The sequence below is a fragment of the Salarias fasciatus genome, chromosome 7 (genome assembly GCF_902148845.1).
Source record: "Salarias fasciatus chromosome 7, fSalaFa1.1, whole genome shotgun sequence".
NCBI lineage: Eukaryota > Metazoa > Chordata > Actinopteri > Blenniiformes > Blenniidae > Salarias > Salarias fasciatus.
This window is the reverse complement of record NC_043751.1, coordinates 1,244,517-1,266,795: the sequence shown is the minus strand read 5'-3', so window position 1 is coordinate 1,266,795 and position 22,279 is coordinate 1,244,517. Positions and strand designations below refer to the sequence as shown.

The following is a 22,279-nucleotide window of genomic DNA, read 5'->3' as shown; positions in this document are numbered from 1 at the left end:
TTCTCAAACAGATCTCTCAAATGCTTGCTTTGTGTTCCACGTTATATTTAGTGTTTACTGTAAATTCTGCTGTTGACATTTTTCTTTTCGGTGACATTTTTACCGTAGAATTTCCCATGGCGCTGTAGCAGCTTTCTGTTGTCATACAGTGAGATCTAGTGGCCACAGCTGGTAGGTACAGGTCCTGGGATATATCTCATAGATCAATTTCCAGTCAGATAACTGAAGAAAGGTGGAACCTCCAGGACACAGGCATTTAAAATGACTGGTGCTTTGTACCGTCTGTTACCAGATGAACAACAGTCCTGTCCACAAGCAGAACACCAGAACATCCACCACTGCTCAGGTGTTTCTGCCTCTGTGAAGCAGAGGTTTTATTCCATTACATTGAAAACACATGAAGTTCTCCATCATCTACCATTTTATCTGCAGAAGAAGAGTTTCACTACAGTTATGTATTTTTTCATTGTGTTCATTTGTTGTGTACACACAGTATTTTGTCGTTTGTTAAAGTACATTTTTTTTTTGTGGGACAAGAGTTTCATGAAAGAGATATTTGGCTGAAGCTTGATTCGTCCACAACATATTTCATAACAGTTATTAATACTTTATTAGAAAACTTTGTTGTTATTTGATTTTCTTGACAGAATAATTAATTTTGTTTAATTCCTGAGATTTTCTTTAAGTCATTTTATTATTTTATTTTATCATTGATGTGAAATTATTTTTATTATCATCATCGTTGTTGTTGTTGGTGGTGGCACATGGCTTGAATATAACAACATTTTGTGGTCTATTTTAGTAAACTCTCTGTACGTTGTTCTCTTTTTTGGGGGAAACTGAAACCTCCTTTCCTGTATTTGTTTTTTTTTTTTTTTTTTTCAATCTCTATTTTCATTTCCCTAATCTGAGGGTAATCTGGAGCTGGTGTTTCCGAGCAGACCGTGAATGCGGCGCGGGATCAGCCGGAGCAGAGTGAAAGTGTCGAAGTGCGCGCGCGGCGGATTTCCTCCAAATGTCGCTTTAACCCCGAAAACCTCCCGAATCGGCTCCACTCGGCGGGACTCCGGAGCTCCGCTGGAAGCCTCCGGCTCGGAACCGGCGGCCGCGCGGTCGGTGCTTGACTTTGAGCCGGAGTTGCGTTGTTTGGACCCGGATGGCAGGCAGCCCGCGGTAGGGTCGGATCCCCGGAGGGAGACGCTGATCCCGGGAGCAGGGTCAGCCGCGGCCCCGGCCGGCCGCAGCGGCTCCATGTCCGCGCTCCAGTGCCCGGAGGAGCTGGACTTCAGGCTGGTCTTCGAGGAGGACGGCGGGCTCGCCGCAGGTAGGAGTCCGGCCGAGCTGCGCGGAGCCCGGGGAGGCTCCGGGGAACCCCCGGTACCCCCGGTAGCCCCGGTACCCCTGGTACCCTCCACCCGGCTCCACATCACTGCCCACCGCCCACTCTAAAGCACCACAACACCTGTTGCAGCAGGGGCCCAACCACCGGCCCGCGGACCGCTTCATGAAACTTCCTGTTAGAATATTTAAAAAGAAAAGTGAAGCAGGTTCTGCTGCCTTCAGGACCAGAGAGCCGGTTCAGGGACCCCCCTCAGGTCCGGGTTCAGGGACCCCCCTCAGGTCCGGGTTCTGGAGCCCCCTCAGGTCCGGGTTCTGGACCCCCCTCAGGTCCGGGTTCTGGAGCCCCCTCAGGTCCAGGTTCTGGAGCCCCCTCAGGTCAGGTCCGGGTTCTGGAGCCAGACAGAAGGTGTAACCTGCAGAGCAGGAGGCTTCAGTTCTACTTTTGTTTACATAGTTTTAACTATGTTTCAGAACAGAGAACATTTTAATACAACCTGTTTTTTACCTGATTTTAACAGTTCTGTTCCTCTTTTCAAGCTTTTTGTTGACAATTCTAAAATTTGAGCTGTTTTAGCCATTTGACCTTTTTGCATGCTTTTTACCAACCATATTTAATTGTTTTTAATGTTAGAAATTCTCTACGTTTCAGGTTTGTTTACGCCATCCTACCCTTTTTGCTCATTACTTGTGGTTTTAGCCAGTTTTCCCAATTCTTCTTGTACATTTTTGAATCCCTGTTGAACCAAGAGAAACTGATCATATAATTTAGAAATAAGTGACCTTTTTATTCATGTTTCATGTAGTGAAGGCTTCATGGAGCCGCTACAGAGGGGCTGAAGAGCCACAGGTTGAACACCCCACTATGGGAATCTTCATTATTGTGGAAAATGCAGTCTGTGTTCCAGACCAGGCTGAGGTCAGAGGTCAGGGCACGGAGACCCACACACACTGCTCTGGAGCACAGTGGAGAAGCTGCTTTGACCCACAAGCTGACTGTCCCGTTTCTTCTTCTGTGGTTTTTCGGGGGAAATAGACGGAAATGCTGGAGCATCTTCTGGATGAGCCGCGCAGCTTCATATCAGGGCCTGTTTTGAATACAAGTCATGTAATCTGTGTGAACTGGGAGCGTAAATGTCAGCTTGAGCAGGGAGTTGTTCTGTGTGTGTGTGTGTGTGTGTGTGTGTGTGTGTGTGTGTGTGTGTGTGTGTGTGTGTGTGTGTGTGTGTGTGTGTGTGTGTGTGTGTGTGTGTGTGTGTGTGTGTGTGTGTGTGTGTGTGTGTGTGTGTGTGTGTGTGTGTGTGTGTGTGTCTGAGCGGACAGGGTTTCCCTCTGAGGAGTGTGAGTGGACCCAGAGCGCCATGTGACACATCCAGCTGTCTGCTGTTAAATTTAGGTGAATTTGAAATGGGGCTGAGCAGGTGAAGAGAGGCAGGAGCAGGAGGGATGGAGGGTCGGCCGCCGGGCGGAGGTTTCACTGAGGGGGGCGCGGCGCGATGGCGTGCGTTAAAACGGCCAGAGCCCGAGCAGCCCGGCTTCAGGACAGTTGAAGTTCTGTTCTTCTGCTGGACGGAGACGGCAGCGAACGCTCGGTGGAGGCGTTGCTACGGAGACGAGGGCTTCAGACGAGTTCTTCTGTGCTGCATGAGTTTGGTGTAGACTGGGATCTGATGTGCAGAGTGTGTGTGGTTCCTCGTGACACACACACACCGATGATATCAGGCCACAGTATGAAGCAACGCTGCTCAGAGTGTTTCCTTATCAGTGTGTGGCATCTGGTGGCTCTCTGCTCACACACACACACACACACACACACACACACACACACACACACACACACACACACACACACACACTCTGGCACGGTCACGGTTTAGTTCCTGGTTTGTGACCAGCTCTGGAGGAGGGGGGCAGATATTCTGATGTGGAGCCAGCCAAGCAAGTCACGGGTTCGATTCCCGCTTTGCATAAAGTGTAGCGTGCAAGGTGTGTGTGTGTGTGCGTGTGTGTGTGTGAGGTAATAATAGTTGGATTGTGTGCAGCTGTGTGTGTGCAGGCGCTGGAGCGTGGCGGGAGGCGTGAGGCGGTTCTCAGACCGTGGCTCCCCGTCCTGACCTGGTCTTGTTTCCTCTCCGCAGGTCTGGGTTTCGATGGGCGGGCCCCGCCCCCCTCCGCCCTCGCCGTGGCCGGACCCCCCCTGAGCCGGGAGCCGCCGGGCCCCCCTCTGTGTTTCTCCGCCGCCGCCGCCGGCCTGAACGCCGGGTTCCAGCCCGGGGGCGGCCGCAGGGCGTTCCACTGCCCCAGCATCCAGATCACCTCCATCGCCCCCAGCCACCACCCGGAGGCCGCGGGCCAGCCGGAGGTCCCGGCGGCGGGGGGCGCGGAGGGCGGGTACCCCGAGGCGTCCTGGTCCAGGGACCAGCTGTACCTGCCTCTGGACGCCTGCTACCGCGACCCGGCGGCGGCGGCGGCGGCGCTGTGCCCGAGCCCCTGCAGCAGCCTGTCCTCCAGGAGCTGGATGTCCGACCTGTCCTCCTGCGAGTCCTTCTCCCCGGCGTGCGACGACGTGGAGGGCGAGCTGCGCAGCGCCGCCCGCCTGGCCCTGGGCTCGCCGCTGGGCTCGCCGCTGGGCTCGCCGGGCTGCGGGGGCGGGGCCTTCGGGGTGGAGCTGTGGCAGCAGCAGTACCAGCACCCCGCGGCGTACAGCCCCGCCCTGTCGCCCTACCAGTCGCCCCGCCAGTCGCCCTGCCACTCCCCCCGCACCAGCGTCACCGAGGACAGCTGGCTGAACCCACGGCCCGCCTCCAGGTAGCGCTCTGGCCCCGCCCCCTTTAGCTACTCCGCCCCCTTTAGTCACACCATGCAGTCATAATGTAAATAAAGAAAGGGAACAGAATGAGTGGAGAAACGGTCCTGAAGTACCGTCTCATGGCGCTCACTGTTTTGAACCGTCGGGTCACATGACTGTACGCACCGTGACTGACCACCAGATGTCACCGTGAGACAGCAGGAAGCCGCCACCCGCCAGGCGGCGTTAGCGAAACAGCGGCTAGCGTGTTAGCAGGCCGAAGTACAGCCCAGGCTGTGATCTGGATCTGCAGCCATTTATGGTCAGGTGACCCAGACCTGGTCCAGACCTGGTCCCAGACCCAGACCCGGTCCCAGACCTGGTCCAGACCTGGTCCCAGACCCAGACCTGGTCCAGACCTGGTCCCAGACCCAGACCCGGTCCCAGACCTGGTCCAGACCTGGTCCCAGACCCAGACCCAGACCCGGTCCCAGATCTGGTCCAGACCTGGTCCCAGACCCAGACCCGGTCCAAGACCTGGTCCAGACCTGGTCCCAGGCCCGGTCCCAGACCCAGTCCCAGACCCTGACCCGGTCCCAGACCCAGTCCCAGACCCTGACCCGGTCCCAGACCCAGTCCCAGACCCAGTCCCAGACCTGGTCCAGACCCGGTCCCAGACCCAGTCCCAGACCTGGTCCAGACCTGGTCCCAGACCCAGACCCAGACCCTGACCCAGTCCCAGACCCTGAACCAGACCCGGTTCCTGACCCGGTCCCGGTCCCAGACCCTGACCCGGTCCCAGACCCTGACCCGGTCCCAGACCCTGACCCGGTCCCAGACCCTGACCCGGTCCCAGAGTTCGGCCTCCAGGTGTTACAGACCAGATCCACAGCCTTGAAGTGGTTTTAAGCAGCATCAGTTTGAGCTGAAGGAAGTGAGGCACTTTTCAAAATAAAAGTCAATCCAGACTTTAATGGTATTCAACATAAAACTTTATTTATTCTTTTTTCTGTTCTATATTTCTAATGTAGCGCGAGCAGGGTGCCTATGGGGGATCTGGACGGGGGGGCGGCTGACAGTGAGATCAGGACATTTCAGGACGTCTCTCTGTGATGCTTTTATTTTGTCCCCGTTTCATGACCAGCAAGTCTTGTAGTCCAGGAGTTACAGAAGCGTACCTGTTGATGGGCTGCTGGAGGAGCTGAGTTGACGCTGTGTCTGCCCCCAGGCCGTCGTCCAGACCCACGTCCCCCTGCGGGAAGAGACGCCACGCCGGCGCCGACCCCCAGGGCCGCTCCGCCTCGCCGTCCCCCAGCCCCACCCCCGGCGCCTCGCCGCGGGGCAGCGTGACGGACGACACCTGGGCGGGCGGGCCGCTCCCGCCGGCCGGGCTCCTGGAGCCGGACGTCCCCTCCAAGACCCGCAGGACGGCGGGGAGCCAGGGGGAGCCCGGCGCCGACCCCTTCCCGGACTCCCCGGCGGAGGAGGGGCGGGACCGGGACCGGGACCGGGACCGGGACCGGGACCGGGACGGCCCGGCCGAGCTCTTCCTGCAGGTTCCGTCGCACTTCAGCTGGAGCCGGCCCAAGCCCGGGAACCCGCCGCTGTTCAGGTGGGTCCGGCGGTCTGCACGTTCTCCCTGTGCGCCCCCCGCGGAGCGTGACGCCTCGTCTGTGCCCGCAGCGCCTCGGCGCCGCCGCCCCTGGACTGGCCCCTCCCCGGCCGCTGCGAGCAGTGCGAGCTGAAGCTGGAGGTGCAGCCCAGGCCGTACCACCGGGCGCACTACGAGACGGAGGGCAGCCGCGGCGCCATCAAGGCGGCGGGCGGCGGCCACCCCGTCGTCACGGTGAGTCGCTCCGCCCCCGCACAGCCAGCAGCTGCTTCCTGCTTCTGGCTGGAGCTTCAGGCGTGGTTCCTGCCCCCCTCCCCCCTTAACAATGAGTCATTTTTAAAAGTTAGGCAGTTTTGCAGAGTTTTTAGCTCCTACAAAATAAAAGTGGGCGTTCCTGTGGAAGCAGAAGGGGCCACATGTCTCTCCAGACAGCCTGTGATCTGAGGAGATCTGGACCTTTTACTGAGTCCTTCATGATGAACTCACTGAAAACACTCCCTTCTTTTAGCTCCTCAGTGGCTTCAGTTTCTATGATGGTGGTTTTATTTTATTACTGAGAATGATGTAAAAATATGCAAAGCAAAAAACAAAATGGTAACACTTTGCTTGAAGCACCCGGTATAACACATTATAAGTCGTTATAAACACTCATAAATGATCATAATGCTTTATGACCCACTAAACAGCTCAGGGTCAGGGTTAGGTCCTGATGTTATAGAGCATTGTGATCATTTATGAGTGTTTATAGTTATACAGTGCTATAATGTACTTATAATGTGTTATAAAGGGGGGCTTCAAGTAAAGTGCTGCCAACAAAAGCATATAAAATTGAATGTTTATTTTTTTCTTAATATGCTATAAAAATGCATTTGACACTGATTTTAGCCACACAAAGAGCTCCATATGGTTAGGGTTCGAACCTGCAGCCTCCCATCGAGATACAACCTGCTGCTCCACTGGTCCATGACTCTCAGTATCAGTGGTGACTGATGGGAGGCGCAGCACTGCACATAACCTGGAGGACCCGGGGGGGTTTGGGGCTCAGCGTCAGACGGAGCCCAGACGGAGCCTGTGGTGATCCTGCACAGACAGAACCAGAACCGGGCCGGTCCGGGCTGTACCGGGCCGGTCCGGGCTGTACCGGGCCGGTCCGGGCCGGGCCGGGCATGCAGTGGGCGCGCCGCCCTGGGGATTCTCTGGATCGGATAACACAGGCAGGTTGAGACGAGTACAGCTGCATCAAGGCCGTGTGTAACAGACACCAGCAGGTTATTCTGGGTGTTTCAGTCTCATGCTGCTGCTGTGCTTCCAGCGGGGGACGCCGGAGACGGACCGTCCAGCCAGTGGAGGCTCTGCTCTGGGCTTCTCCCTCCGTCCCTCCGTCCCGCTGTCCCTCCGTCCCTCTGTCCCTCCTTCCCTCCGTCCCTCCGTCCCTCCGTCCCTCCGTCCCTCTGTCTCTGTCTCTGTCTCTGCAGAGACCTCGGTGTGAAACACACTCCAAGTGATGCTTCTCTAATCCGTCCCCACAGTGGCTCATTGACGTGTCGGAACAGTCTGGCTGGTCATAACCAACATACAGCAGTAGATACCAGCAGTGACCACCAGAGGTCAGTGTGTGGCAGCAGAACGCTGCTACAGGAGATAAAAACACGGCCGTCGATACCTCTGGAACCGTGATGAAGAAGACAGCCGAGGGACAGGTTCACTGAAGGTTCCAGTTTCTGAGGCATCCACAAACAGAAAAACTAGCTGAGATTATTATTATTATTTATTTGATGCCATTACTGTTTCCAGCTGCAGATTGTCACTGTAATGTGAGCATTAACTCCATCAAGCAGCGGTGAGCCGGGAGTGTTTCACTCCTCGGTGCTCGCCATCTCGTCAACACACTGCTCAGAGATCAGATTAATCCTGCGTGCACACGGCGGACATGTCTTCTTCCACCATGATTTGAAGACCTCTCATGTCATCACACTATTTCATTGGCTTCAAACTGAGCCGTTGCTCCTCCAGCTGTCCGCAGCAGCTGGATTAACAGAAGCACGAAGAGGAAATCTCCGTTAGTGGTTTAGTCTGTTGGTGTTTTCCTTTTAACCCCTCGTGGTGATTCTGTCTCTGCTTCATGTGACGTTTAATCTGCTTTTACATAAAACAAGTTTGTGTTCAGATGCGGGACGCAAGAAAAGAGCAAATTCAGCTTCAGTACACTCAGAAATAATGTCTCTTTTGAGAAAACGTTGGCCCAAGTTGTGTCCAGTAAAACATGTGGCATCTGTATGGATGGTCCAGGTACAGGACCAGCTACTGGTCTGGCCTGAGGGAAGACGCCGCACCATCAGAGTCCTGGTTCCTCCTGACTTCTCGTCCGGGTCGTACCTGGCCCTGTTGGGTCCTCCTATTCCCAATCTGTTTTTTTTTTTAATTGAAGTTTTGCATAGAACAGCCAGTCAAAACACTCATGTGAGCAACAGTTCGAAACAAGATTGACAATGACAGTTCTCTTTACCCAAATCAATCCCTCCACCCCCCCCCCCCCCCCCCCCCCCCCACCCCCCCACCCTAATCCGGACACGTTCAGTCCATTCACTCTCACTACAGACACGAACACAGATAACAAAAAGGGAAACACTAAGTAATAGACATGATACCGAGAATAGTTAAATTAATAATAAAAAAAAATTATAAATAAATAACGGTATGTATTGGATGCAACGTGATACTCACAATTTTCAATGTGTAAACATGTACACAAGGGGAGGAGGAGAAAAAAAGAAGAAAAAAACAAGGGGGGGGCTCACTTGGTTTGCTCTACAATGGTCAGAGAATCAATATATGACAGAAATGGCTGCCATATTTTATAAAAACTGCCAGAGGAACCTTTCAGGGAAAACCTAACCATTTATCATGAGTTGGAGGAGAGGCGTGGGACCATTTCGAACAAGTAATGTGGTCAATGCTATGATTTGTCCCGTGGACTTTGGCACATTGTATGAAGAGTGCAAACCAAAAAGAGCTGCGAGGGGTTCAAGTGGGATGATTCGACCTGTTGCTTTACTAAGTGTTTCAAATATTGCTGTCCAGAATTCAGCTAACTTGGGGCAAGTCAAAAACATGTGGAGTAAAGCAGCGGGAGCTTCCCCACATCTGTTGCACGTCTCAGCTCTGTCGGGATAGATTTTTGCCCGCTTGGCGTTAGTGAGATATGCTCTATGCAGAATCTTGCACTGGAGAAGGCCATGCCTTGCACAAGTAGAGGATGAGTGAACGTTTTTTAAAATCTCTTCCCATTGTTCATCAGATCAGGGGGCTCCGAGGTCCGGACTCCAAGTAGCTCTTAGGGAAACCAGATGATTCGGGGACAATGTATGAATTTGTTTATATGTGATCGCTATCAGTCCTTTCTTCCTGGGATTGAGAGTTAAGAGTTGGTCAGTGGGAGATTCTTGAGGGCTGCAGGGAAACTGAGGGATGCAAGATTTTACAAAATGTCTAATTTGAAAGAACCGAAAAAGATGAGTGTTTGGCAGATTACATTTTGCCGCCAAGTCAGTGAATGAGGAGAAAACACCATTAGTAAAAAGGTCATTCAGTGTCACCAGGCCCTTCTCTGACCAAGAGTGGAAAACAGGGTCAGAGCATGAGGGAACAAACAGATGATTACGATAGATTGGAGACTGAAATGACTGTGTGTGTAGACCGAAAGCTTTTCTAAACTGATTCCAGATCATCAGAGTGTTCTTGACAATTGGAGTGGGGCTAACCTGTTTAATTAACGGTGGTAACTGAGAGCACGCCACAGACCAAGGAGAAAAATGAGAGGACGATACTTCATGCAAAGCCCATTGTGGGCGGTCGGGTACTACTTTACCTGTATTCCAAAAGAGGAGCTTGTTAATAAAGTCCAATAATAGTAACGAAAGTCTGGGAGCGCTGATCCTCCTAGGGATTTAGGAAGTCGGAGAGCTGTACGACTGATTCGTGCTCTTTTATTGCCCCAAAGAAAAGAGTCAATCAACTGATCAAGATTTGAGAAAAAAGATTTTCGTATGAAAACAGGAATATGCTGGAAGAGGTAGAGAAATTTTGGAAGTAATGACATTTTTATGAGATTGACCCTCCCGATCAATGAGAGAGGGAGAGGACCATCTGGCCAGATCTAATTTGCAGCGCTCAAGTAATGGGTTAAAGTTCAGTTGGTTCCTCCTGACTCCTCGTGCGGGTGGTACCTGGCGTTGTTGGTAGTCCGGATGAGCTGACGGCTGGATTTCTGTCCGCAGCTCAGCGGATTCAGCGAGCGGCCGCTCAGCATGCTGCTCTTCATCGGCACGGCGGACGACCGCTACCTCCGTCCTCATTCCTTCTACCAGGTCCACCGAGTCACGGGGAAGACGGTCACCACGGCGTGCCAGGAGAAGATCCTGGGCTGCACCAAAGTGCTGGAGGTGGCCCTGCTGCCGGAGAACAACATGTCCAGCAGGTAGGCACAGCTGTGGGCGCTGGGCGGCTCCGCCGGCCCGGAGACGTGGTCGCTGGTCTGAAGGCCAGGAGGCCAGGAGGTGAAGGGTCAGAAGGAGGAATCCGTGATTCACACGTACTGAAACCCTGAGAACGCTGCAGAACAGAGTCTCCAGCTCTGACGGTTTGATCAGACCTCGGCCGTTCAGGAGCAGAGAAACTACGAACCGCTTCACTCTGTGTGGTTCTGGTTCTGGACTGGTCCCAGACCACCTGGATACTTCAGAGTTGGACGTCCCAGAACCAGTCCCGGCCTGAAGTGGGTTTGCTCTCTCTCCTCAGCATCGACTGCGCCGGCATCCTGAAGCTGCGTAACGCCGACATCGAGCTGAAGAAGGGCGAGACGGACGTGGGGAGGAAGAACACCAGGGTGCGGGTGGTGTTCCGGACCGCCGTCCCCCAGCCGGACGGCCGCATGCTGTGGCTGCAGACCGCCTCGGTCCCCGTGGAGTGCTGTGAGTGCCACCAGAACGCCGCGGCGCCGGCCGGGGACACGCCGTCCTAACCGTCGCCGTGTGTCCTCAGCCCAGCGCTCGGGACAGGACCTGCCTCAGCTGGACGGCTTCAGCCCGTCCTGCGGCTCGGTGGATGGAGGGGAGGAGCTCCTCATCACCGGCTCCAACATCTCGGCTCAGTCCAGGGTGGTGTTCATGGAGAAGGGAGCAGGTACACCCCCCCCCCCCCCCCCCCCCCCCCCCACGCCCAGCTGGGGGTCAGGACGTTCACAGCAGGCTTTTATTTTGTTAACCGGCGTGTTTTTACCCTGCAGATGGAGGAGCGCTGTGGGAAGTGGAGGCCCGGGTTCTGTCAGCCAAATGCAGCAGGGTGAGTGAACCACTTCACCGGCAGAACACCGGCCAGCTTTTTACACCGTGTGCGTGTGTGTGTGTGCGTGTGTGTGTGCGTGTGTGTGTGCTGCAGTCCAGCATCGTGGTTGAGACTCCTCCCTACAGTCAGACCGCCACCTGCCCGGTCCAGGTCCATTTCTACGTCTCCAACGGTAAAAGGCGGAGAAGCGTCCCGCAGAGCTTCACCTACCTGCCCGGAGTCGGGCGCGGGCCCCCCCGGCCCCCCCCGGAGGCCCGGGTCAAACAGGAGCCCTGGGAGCAGAGCCACGTCTCCCACGAGCCACCTGGGTTCAGTGCTCCACCCCTCTACCCAGACTACGACTCCCGCCACCTCCAGGGTGTTCCCCCGTCCCAGAGCGCCCCCCGTCTTCACCATCCCCCCCCTTCGTATCCCCCCCCGCAGACCACCGCCCTGTTCCCCCACAGCTCCTCCCTGCCTGCTCACATCTCCTCCATCTCCACCCAGACTCTGATCCCACTGCAGACCTCCATCCCTCAGACCTCGGTCCTGCCCCCTCAGACCTCGGTCCTGCCCCCTCAGACCTCGGTCCTGCCCCCTCAGACCTCCATCCTGCCCCCTGTAGCCTGTGCGGACCCCCAGCGGGGCTCAGAGGAGACCCTGAGCATCAAGCAGGAGCCGCTGGAGCAGCCGGTCCTGGAATCTCTGGGCCTGCAGGGCATCACCTTGGACGATGGTACGTACTGTCATTTCTGCACCAGCCGGTTCTTCTCCTGTCTGTTCATCCTGGTCCTGGTCCCAGTCCAGATTCTCCTGGTCCTGGTCCCAGTCCAGATTCTCCTGGTCCTGGTCCCAGTCCAGACTCTCTGACAGTAGAGACCCCTCTCAGCGCTCAGCAGGCACGGTGGAGGGAGCATCACGATGTGAGGCTGCTCTGCACCTCAGGGTCAGCCCGCTGTGTCCCTGGCTGTGACTTGGAAGCAGGCCACTTCCTGTGTTTAGCAAGTTTTAAAAGTCATTTAGATGACTCCATTAATCAACTACTTATTTTCGCTGCGTTCACACGTTCACCTCCTCTGGAGCAGCTCGCTGAGCTCAGGGTCACGTGCGGCGGCAGGTCACGCCCCGGACCTGTGTGTTAATAATAGCGGCATCTGAATGATGCAGATGGGGTTAAATCTGTCGCCGTCTCTCCATAAGTGGACTCCAGCTGTTGTGGTCGGCCTCCGACCCCTCGGCCCCCCCCCCCCCCGTTAGCTTTCATCTTGACTTTGACCCTCCAGCTCCAGACGGTCCGAGGCCGAGCAGAGTTACGGGATCGAACCGTGACACCGCAGTGAGCAGAGCAGCTTCACAGAGCTTGAGATGAAGTCTGTCAGGAGCTGTAAAACATGTTAAACCTTAAAAATGAAGAGAACAGCTCAGAACGTTTCTCACTAAAAGGATTTATTAACTTTGATGAAACGTCATGTCATGTCTGCGATGTGGAATGGGCTCACTTCATTATTTTAAAGCTGTTTTTATGGCCTTGTAGCTGTTTAACTGATTTATCTTATTAACATTTTAACAGGTTTTAGCTGTTCTGGGTCAGTTGACCAACTGGGTCATTTGACCAAGTTGAAGCCATTTTAAAGCTGTTTTAAGAATCTTATCTGTCATGGTAAATTCATTTTCCTAAGGTGTTTTCAACTCAACTTTTCTCCATTTGGACCTAATCCTGGTTATTTTACCAAGAGGAGGGTTTGGAAACTCAGCATTTCTCAGTTAGCCCCTCATGCTCATGCTAACGCTGTGGTTGGCCCTCATGCTAACGCTGTGGTTGGCCCTCATGCTAACGCTGTGATTAGCCCTCATGCTAACGCTGTGATTAGCCCTCATGCTAACGCTGTGGTTAGCCCTCATGCTAACGCTGTGGTTGGCCCTCATGCTAACGCTGTGATTAGCCCTCATGCTAACGCTGTGGTTGGCCCTCATGCTAACGCTGTGATTAGCCCTCATGCTAACGCTGTGGTTGGCCCTCATGCTAACGCTGTGGTTGGCCCTCATGCTAACGCTGTGATTAGCCCTCATGCTAACGCTGTGATTAGCCCTCATGCTAACGCTGTGGTTGGCCCTCATGCTAACGCTGTGATTAGCCCTCATGCTAACGCTGTGGTTGGCCCTCATGCTAACGCTGTGATTAGCCCTCATGCTAACGCTGTGGTTGGCCCTCATGCTAACGCTGTGATTAGCCCTCATGCTAACGCTGTGGTTGGCCCTCATGCTAACGCTGTGGTTGGCCCTCATGCTAACGCTGTGATTAGCCCTCATGCTAATGCTGTGATTAGCCCTCATGCTAACGCTGTGGTTGGCCCTCATGCTAACGCTGTGATTGGCCCTCATGCTAACGCTGTGATGAGCCCTCATGCTAACGCTGTGGTTGGCCCTCATGCTAACGCTGTGGTTAGCCCTCATGCTAACGCTGTGGTTGGCCCTCATGCTAACGCTGTGGTTGGCCCTCATGCTAACGCTGTGGTTAGCCCTCATGCTAACGCTGTGGTTGGCCCTCATGCTAACGCTGTGATTAGCCCTCATGCTAACGCTGTGGTTAGCCCTCATGCTAAGGCTGTGGTTGGCCCTCATGCTAACGCTGTGGTTGGCCCTCATGCTAACGCTGTGGTTGGCCCTCATGCTAACGCTGTGATTAGCCCTCATGCTAACGCTGTGATTAGCCCTCATGCTAACGCTGTGGTTGGCCCTCATGCTAACGCTGTGATTAGCCCTCATGCTAACGCTGTGGTTGGCCCTCATGCTAACGCTGTGATTAGCCCTCATGCTAACGCTGTGGTTGGCCCTCATGCTAACGCTGTGGTTGGCCCTCATGCTAACGCTGTGGTTGGCCCTCATGCTAACGCTGTGGTTGGCCCTCATGCTAACGCTGTGGTTGGCCCTCATGCTAACGCTGTGGTTGGCCCTCATGCTAACGCTGTGATTAGCCCTCATGCTAACGCTGTGATTGGCCCTCATGCTAACGCTGTGATGAGCCCTCATGCTAACGCTGTGGTTGGCCCTCATGCTAACGCTGTGGTTAGCCCTCATGCTAACGCTGTGGTTGGCCCTCATGCTAACGCTGTGGTTGGCCCTCATGCTAACGCTGTGGTTAGCCCTCATGCTAACGCTGTGGTTGGCCCTCATGCTAACGCTGTGATTAGCCCTCATGCTAACGCTGTGGTTAGCCCTCATGCTAACGCTGTGGTTAGCCCTCATGCTAAGGCTGTGGTTGGCCCTCATGCTAACGCTGTGGTTGGCCCTCATGCTAACGCTGTGGTTGGCCCTCATGCTAACGCTGTGGTTGGCCCTCATGCTAACGCTAGCACCGCGGTTACAAGGCGAGCTGTTGGCTGGTGTCGCCGTGTTCCTGGAGCTCCGCTGCTTTTCAGAAACGTCCACCAGAGAGAAGATAAATCACTTCTCTTCTTCAGCAGTGTGACTTTGAAACTCGAGGAGCAGCGTGCTTTCAGTACTCCTGCAGAACAGAAACAATTAAACATGCCAAGTGTGTGTGTGTGTGTGTGTGTGTGTGTGTGTGTGTGTGTGTGTGTGTGTGTGTGTGTGTGTGTGTTTACCAGGCTTCAGGTTTCACAGCAGGACTATGAATAGACTGAATTGCTGCCCTTCAAATAAACTTAGCAGGTTTTACTGCTGTAAGTAATAATAGTAAACAAAATATCCAGAGAGCACACACACACACACACACCTTTCCACAATAACAAACAAAATGTACAGTGAAGTAAAGCAGTGTGAATGCAGAGTGTTAGAGATGGCCTCTCATGACTCATTTCCTAATAAGTAGCGGTTCTGCTCGGTTTGCTTCACACTCTGCACTCTCAGAAACCTGACTGACACCAGTCTGTTAATGTGTAACCATGTGTAAACCGCTGAGTCGCTGTTAACCCGCAGGACTCAGCTGGTCCCGTGAAGACACAACCCGACACATTGACAGACGTGTCAGTGTCCTTCAGTCACGCAGCAGGACCAGTTCATCATTGACGTGATGCTCAGCGCTCCAGTATCTGCACCGCCAGTTTAACACTGAAACAAAGAATGGCAGAAAAACTCTTATTTCATACTTGGTCTGAAAGAGAAATGTGATACAGAAATCAGAGAGCAGAGAGCAGCTCACCAGGAACCAATCAGAGAGCAGCTCACCGTTCTGCTCTCTCCAGGAACCAATCAGAGAGCAGCTCACCGTTCTGCTCTCTCCAGGAACCAATCAGAGAGCAGCTCACCGTTCTGTTCTCTCCAGGAACCAATCAGAGAGCAGCTCACCGTTCTGCTCTCTCCAGGAACCAATCAGAGAGCAGCTCACTGTTCGGTTCTCTGACGTCTCTCTTGTCCTGCTTGTGTTTGGTTTCAGTGAACGAGATAATCGACCGAGACATCGGCATTCGGAGCGGCCGAGATGAGCCGGATCGGTACCAGTACTGGGACCCCCGGTCCGGCGAGGCGGCGCTGCCCTTCTGTGGGGGGCCTCAGTAGCTTTAACCCCGCCCCCCCAGGGACTCCTCCCACTGTGTCTGATTTGAATGGCCGTACTCCTCAAGTGCCTGAAAGCCGACGGCAGCCTCGGGGGGCTTCTCTGGTCACGGTACCTCCTCCACACCTCCGCCTCCCCGTCTCAGGAACCCCCACACCCCTTTTTCACCAAGAACAGCCAGGTGCTAGTTCCACTGAAGAACTGCGTTTCCGTCGAGAGCCACGTCCCTGCTTCACCGTGGTTCCGTTCAGTCCAGCTTCATTCATCCGTCGCCAGGCGCCGCAGCGGTGTCTGGGTCCAGAGAGAAACCGTCCGAAGCCGGTTACCAACCGCATCGTGAAGGACCGGCAGTACGGAGCTCAACGCGCTCATGAAGGGGTTGGTCCTGGCCGTGAGCTCCAGAGCCGTTTGGATCAGACGCCTGCAGCCGCCAGACCCGGCTCACCTCCAGAGGCTGACGTGGTTCATAAATGGTTTGATATTTGGACAAAAACTGGATCCTAAGTTGCTTTCTAGTTTCAGATGGTGAACACTTTGTTCATTTTCTGTAGTTTTAAGCTGGTGTAGCAGTTTATGATTTAGTTTTTTCACCAAGTTTGAGACAATGTTGACATCTTAGCAGTCTTAACCTTCTGACTGTTTTGTGAAGCACTTTTGCATGTTTTTTTTTTTTGTTCCAATTTCAGTTGTTTTCTTTGAGAATTTCCAGTCATTTGAGTTCTTGAAGCTGTTTTAGGAGTTTTTTTCTGGTTTATTTGTGGTTAGAGTTATTTTTCCTGTTTTAATCCTCGTGCCTTTTTAGCTCAGAGATAAGAGTCCTTTTAAAAATGACAGCTCAGTTTAAAATCACCTGAATGCTTCATGGAGCCACTTCAAAGGAGCCAAAGCAGCTCCAGAGCCGCAGGTTGGACACCCCTGGTTTAGAGAGTCAACACTGCATCTGCTGTGTTTTGACCAGTGTCGTTGGTCGGGATAACCTCAACCAGAGCCTGGACCCCTAACAGTAGACCTGGTGCTTAACCCCGCCCCCAGCCGGAGCCTCCAGCTCTGAACTGGACCTGGAACCAGCTTGGTGGATAAGGAGTAGGGAGTGGAACCGTCCTGTAGCTCACCGACACACCAAAGACCCCCCCCCCCCCCCCAGCACCCGGAGGACCTGCAGAACACCTACAAGGGCTGTAATTTGACTTCACGACAATCAGAACAACAGTAACGACACTGTGGAGGCTGGAGTTTCACGAAAGACAAGCAGAAGTCTGTATTTTGGCCAGTAAGTGAAGAAAGCTCTGCTTTTGATACTGAGGATCTGCTCTTCTGCCGTGGTGTGGAAAGCTCCGTCCCCCTTCGTCTGCTGTGCTGTGAAGCTTCAGACACTCAACTATAGAAGTGTGTTGTTGTACGTTTGAAGTAAAGAGAAGGAGAGTGTGTGTCTTTGTCTTGAATGAGTCTGTTGAGCAGTTGGTTCAGCTTCACAGAATCCATCCTGGATGTGCTGCCAGGTATGAGAACATACCGTCAGTGACCACTAGATGTCACTGCAGGACAGCAGAAAGCTGCAGAACGACACTGTAGACTCTGATGTTTTCCTTTGGTTTACTGCCAAATACATATACGAGTACACTATACAACATTTAAATTCAGTTTCTTTTTTACATGTATAACTGAACTTACCAAAATAACAATTTTCTCTAATGAAACTATGAAAATTAATTCACGGCTTGAGTGAAACGGGGCGGGCCTGCCATGATGCTGAAAAAACAAAAACCAAGGAGTTGTGTTGACCTTCTCTAACCAGCAGGGGGTGCTGTCCACGCCCTTCACCTCCACAGGCCCTGGGCTGCATTGAGGTGGAGGATCCTCTTCCGGATCTGGGGGAAATCCTCCTCTGATGCTCAGATCATCGGGAAATGACGCTTTCTGTTTCTCCTGAATACAGAGCTCCACCTGCAGAGGAGCATCACCGTCTGATCCAAGATGGCTGGACAATCTGTTAGAGGCCTGTCTGCAGTGTATGAACCTTTAACAACCCCCAACACACACACACACACACACACACACACACACACACACACACACACACACACACACACACACACACACAGATCACAGGGAATACCCATGGCTTGGAGGGAAATAAAGAGTAGCAGCTGCCATGGGACAAAGAGACAAGAGGAAGACATCTGTTGAAGGAAGTGGGGAGTACGAGGAGTGGAGGAGACGACTATGGACATGCTGATCTAAATGGCACAAGGCCTTTGGCCTCCCTGAGACAGATGAAAAAGCTGGATCTGGTCAGAAAAGGAAAAGATTGAGCAGCGAAAAGCCAGACGATCCAGAGCCCAGCGAGGACCAGCAGCGCCCGGTACGGGTGGAGACAGCAGTGGATCCAGCGCCTCGGGCGAGGCGATCACCGCGTCCTGCAGCATCCTACAGCAGCTGGAGCCTGGAGACATGATTATGGCCGACAACAGTTTCCCCACTGAATAAATCATCTCTGATCAATGGCCAGTTGACTGAAGAACAGGTGAGCAGCAGGCAGGTCTCCGCTGCCGAACACGTGATCGAACAGACTGCAGTCTTTCCACATGCTGAACCACGTCCCTCATCAGAGAGCAAGATTCTATTCTGAAAGTGTGTGTTTGTTTAAAAAACCTCCAAACAGCAACCAGAAATGTAAGGATGCCTCTGGTGAAGACTGTCCAACACAACAAGCAGACACCAGGAGGGGAAGATGAGGAGCCAGCAGAGACAGTCAGAATCTCACCACCGTCTGCACATGAAGAAACACAACCGGGACAACTGTAGAAATACACTGCTCAAATGACTTCTCTTTTTGTTCTTCTCATTTTTTTAATATTCAGATCAGAACGATTTTTATTTCTGCACAATCAGCATTAAAAGAGATGTAATAATAATAATAATAATAATAATGATAATAATGATAATAATGATAATAATAATAATAATAATAATAGATACTGCACATTTTCATTTCCGGACTGTTTTGCGCTTCACTGTTTAATAAAGTTTACAGGAAAAAAAGAGAAACGTGTGTTTGGGGGCGGGGCTTAGGGCCCGGGAGGAGCTACGTCACCAGAGGAGGAGGAGCCGAGGGGGACGGAGCTGCTTCTGGTACGTGTGTCCGTGTGTGTGTGTATGAGCGAGCGCGTGTGTGACTGTGACCGTGAGTGCGACCGTGTGTGTGTGTGTGTCAGTCAGCAGTGTTTACCTGTGGATCTCTGGTCATCGTGTCAATAGAATCGTACCGGAACTGCTTGCCTGCAGCATGTTTCTCTTTCCCTCACCGTGTGTGTGTCTGTGTGTGTGTCTGTGTGTGTGTTTCAGCTAGCGGCAGCTAGCTGTTACCACGTTCAGGTCAACATGCGTGTGGCAGTACACTCACGCGCCCACGCGCAGTGGGAGTTTCACTGCACTGTGTAGAGATACCCTGATTGAGTGTAGATTGTGGTGTGTGTGTGTGTGTGTGTGTGTGTGTGTGTGTGTGTGTTTACCTGTGGTTCTTCAGCAGCTGAACGTGATTTCCAGTGTGCCTGCAGTGCTGCACGGAGCCGTGTGTTCTGGAGCAGTTCTGGAGGACGGACTGCGTCCTGTATGCTGTGTGTATGGTGTGTGTATGGTCCCCAAAACCAGGCTCCACGTGGTGCACGCTGAGTGTTCATGTCCTGCAGGGTTCTAGATTGTTCTAAATGGGGACTGACAGCTGAAATTGTCTGATAATGGAGAACTGGCCACTTTATTTCATGCTTTGTGTGAAAACTGATGAACCGGAAGTCCCTGAAGCAGCGGTTCTGGACGTGGGCCATCACCCCATCGGTTCAGGTATTGGTGCTTCTGCTGAGCCGACAGTCCGTCTGTCCCATGATGCCTTGCGGCTTCCTCCTGAGGGTCTGTGCTCGATCCTCCACCCGACTCTCATTTCAGTATTCAGAGTGTGATTTCTTCTGAAGAGTGGAGCGATAGAGGAAGGTGGATGAAGAGTGACTCCACCCGCAGTCCATCATGGCATCTTCTGCTTTTAGGGTGGATTTATCAGACCAGCGTTTAAAGACTTCCTGTTTTACCCCCAGAGATCCTGAAAAAAGTCAATCTGGCGTTCCTGTCTGTGAACCCCGCTGTGTTCAACCTCTTCACCCAGCTGCCTCTTTTAATCAGCTGTACTCGGTATCGGTTGTTCTGAGTTTGTTGTGACCCGATCACAGATCCATGCCTTGTGTGTGTGTGTGTGTGGGTTCATGTATGAGGGAGCAGCTCTCACTAGAACCGGTTCATGGTGGGACTGACGGTGGCTACACAGGCAGAAAGAGTGGCTCCATTCAGTTTTTCTATACAAACCACTTATGAAATACAGCTTCACTGCGTTTTGTGTCTAACAGTGTTAAACACAAGAGCTACACATACAAGCAACTTGTAATCCTAAAGATGGGAGGCCTTCACTGCTCCACAGTTAGATAAATCGTCTCCAAAGGCGAATCATGAAGCACCGTCTCCCCGCTCCTGCTCTGGCAGCACCTGCTGCTCGCTGAGGAGAGTAACGGCAAAACTCCAGAAAAGTCTCCAAAACTCCAGAAAAGTCTCCAAAACTCCAGAAAAGTCTCCAAAACTCCAGAAAAGTCTCCAAAACTTAATTTCCACTCACTAAATTTAGTGAGAAAGTCGCTGAGTTGGCAGAACTGTAATGACCTTTTCATCATGATTTAGTCTTTTTCAAAAAAGTATTTTATTTAAATGCACTAAATATCCTACCTCTCATATTAAATACAGAAGGAAAAACCTGGAACCTCCCATCGCTATGGTAACCGGTGATTGCAGAGTCACGTTGTCGTGGTAACCGAGGCGATGTCGTCAGAACATGTGTTCTGGCTGGAAGCCTTTACTCTCCCTGTGCAGAGGTGGGAGCTTTCCAGACTCTTTACGTTTGACGAGAGACATAAAGATGGAGTGGTCACAGTGGATGGTCATGGCTGCCCTGAGAGAGCACCATGGAGCCAGCGATGAGGTTCAGGACATGATCTGCGAGCCGTACAGTCTGGAGTATATGGACAGAGCTGGGTGGGAGTACCCCATAGATATTGACATACACTATTTAGTGAAAAACAACACCCCCAAACAGAGCTTTAAGTCCCGCAGGCCCACAACGACCCTTCAAGAGAAACCAGCGCCGAGAGGCACCAAACAGATCAGGGCCCCCACGCCCTTCAGACTCCCCCATAAAGGGCCACCTCAGAAGAACAACAATCACAGACGCTGCAACCAGAGACGCGCCCGCTGCAGGCAAAACGTTTTTCCAAATTTATCAGAGATGGTCTGCAGTGGACTCTGTGCCACTGAACTTCTGAACTTCTGTTTTTTTTTTTTTCCGTATTTATTTATAAGGATTTTCAATTTAAATTTAAGGCAATAACAAAGACACAAACAGCACTAGGAAAACATAAAATAGACTAAATGAATAACAAGTTCACAACATTGGCAAACACGTGAAATAAGAGAAGAAGAAAATAGAATAACCAAGTAAATACATTTTAAAAAAAAGGGGGGGGGGGGGGGGGGGGGGGGCAAAAATCGCCAAAGAGTTCATATTTCAGTCTTTCCACATGTAAAATACTTGAGTTCCCTCAGCCAAGTCTCAGACAGGGACAACATCAGACTTCACAGTTTTAGGATACATCTCTCAGCAGTTATCACACAAAGAGTCAGAGCAGTACGCACATTACAGTCAAGGTTTTTCAACAGGTTAGCGTGTTCTAACAGAGCGGTTTCAGGGTCAGGAGTTAAAACTATGTTATAAACAGGTGAAAACCATTGAAAGATGAGAGACCAAAAGTTATGTATTTTCAGACAAGACCAGAAGAGATGTGTAAGAGTCCCTTCTGATGGGGAAATGGGGAAAAATTAGGGAAAATTGTTTGTAATCTGGTCCTAGAATAATGTAGCCTGTGAACTCCCTTGTATTGGATCAGCTGGAGTCCAGCATTTATAGAGCAAGACTTGATATTTATTAGTATTTCACTCCATGTTTCATCCTCGATCTCAGTGTCCAGCTCAGCTTCCCAGGTTTGTTTCTTCTTAATAGTAGATGAGTCTCGCGTAGTTGAGAAATAAAAGACCAGCTCTGAAATCAGACGTCTTGCTTCAGGGGGTCCCAGAAGGGATCTGAACAGTGCATTATTTTCAGATGGCAGCCTACCTGTCGGACATAGTGTCTTAACTGTAAATATCTAAAGAACTGAGTTTCTGAAAGGGAAAATTTGGATTGTAATTGTTCAAAGGAGCCTAAGTGCTCATCAACATAAAGATCTTTTAAACTAACAAACCCATACAGCTCCATTCTCTGAAGGCAGTGTCCGTGAGAGATGGTCAAAAAGCAAGGTTCTGCCGGATTGGAGCATGCACTGAAGTGTTTGGAACACAGAATGTTTTCTGATTTGATTCCAAATCCTCTGAGTGTTCAATAGGACAAGATGATCCTCCCTGTAGACCCTGGGGGCTTTGGGGGTGAGAAAAGAAAAGCAGGGAGAGATGTCTTGTGGGTTAGGCTTTTTTTTTATAGGAAGGCCGAGGGGGCAGGATGAACCCATCCCCTCTCTCGTAGCCGTATTGCCAGTACACCATAACTCTGACAGGAAACATGGAAGACCCAGGCCCCCACGGTCTCTTGGTTTCTGAAGATGACTTTTAGCATTTC

At 52.2% G+C, this 22,279-nt stretch overlaps 2 protein-coding genes across 2 annotated transcripts in view; both read left to right on the top strand.

The window, feature by feature from the left end:
- The first annotated feature begins 959 nt into the window (after window positions 1-959).
- On the top strand, window positions 960-17,061 carry LOC115391787 (nuclear factor of activated T-cells, cytoplasmic 3-like). The gene is made up of 10 exons (XM_030096138.1): window positions 960-1,324; window positions 3,477-4,146; window positions 5,355-5,738; window positions 5,810-5,972; window positions 10,016-10,215; window positions 10,536-10,708; window positions 10,779-10,919; window positions 11,023-11,078; window positions 11,175-11,796; window positions 15,457-17,061. The coding sequence occupies exons 1-10, from the start codon at window positions 1,252-1,254 to the stop codon at window positions 15,576-15,578; spliced, it is 2,604 nt and encodes an 867-aa protein (XP_029951998.1). The 5' UTR covers window positions 960-1,251; the 3' UTR covers window positions 15,579-17,061.
- Window positions 17,062-18,680: 1,619 nt separating this feature from the next.
- Window positions 18,681-22,279, top strand: part of LOC115391794 (mitochondrial inner membrane protease subunit 2-like) — a 49,382-nt gene continuing 45,783 nt past the window's right edge. The window contains exon 1 of the mRNA XM_030096148.1: window positions 18,681-18,708. The gene's annotated coding sequence lies outside the window, so the exon portion shown is untranslated. The remainder of the gene's footprint in view (window positions 18,709-22,279) is intronic.

What these genes read in the sequence shown, in the direction of transcription:
- LOC115391787 (XM_030096138.1), top strand. Translation starts at nt 1,252, where the DNA reads ATGTCCGCGCTCCAGTGCCCGGAGGAGCTGGACTTCAGGCTGGTCTTC. An exon ending in AACCCACGGCCCGCCTCCAG is followed by an intron (nt 4,147 to 5,354) that starts GTAGCGCTCTGG and finishes GTCTGCCCCCAG; the next exon opens with GCCGTCGTCCAGACCCACGT. An exon ending in TGTCAGCCAAATGCAGCAGG is followed by an intron (nt 11,079 to 11,174) that starts GTGAGTGAACCA and finishes TGTGTGCTGCAG; the next exon opens with TCCAGCATCGTGGTTGAGAC.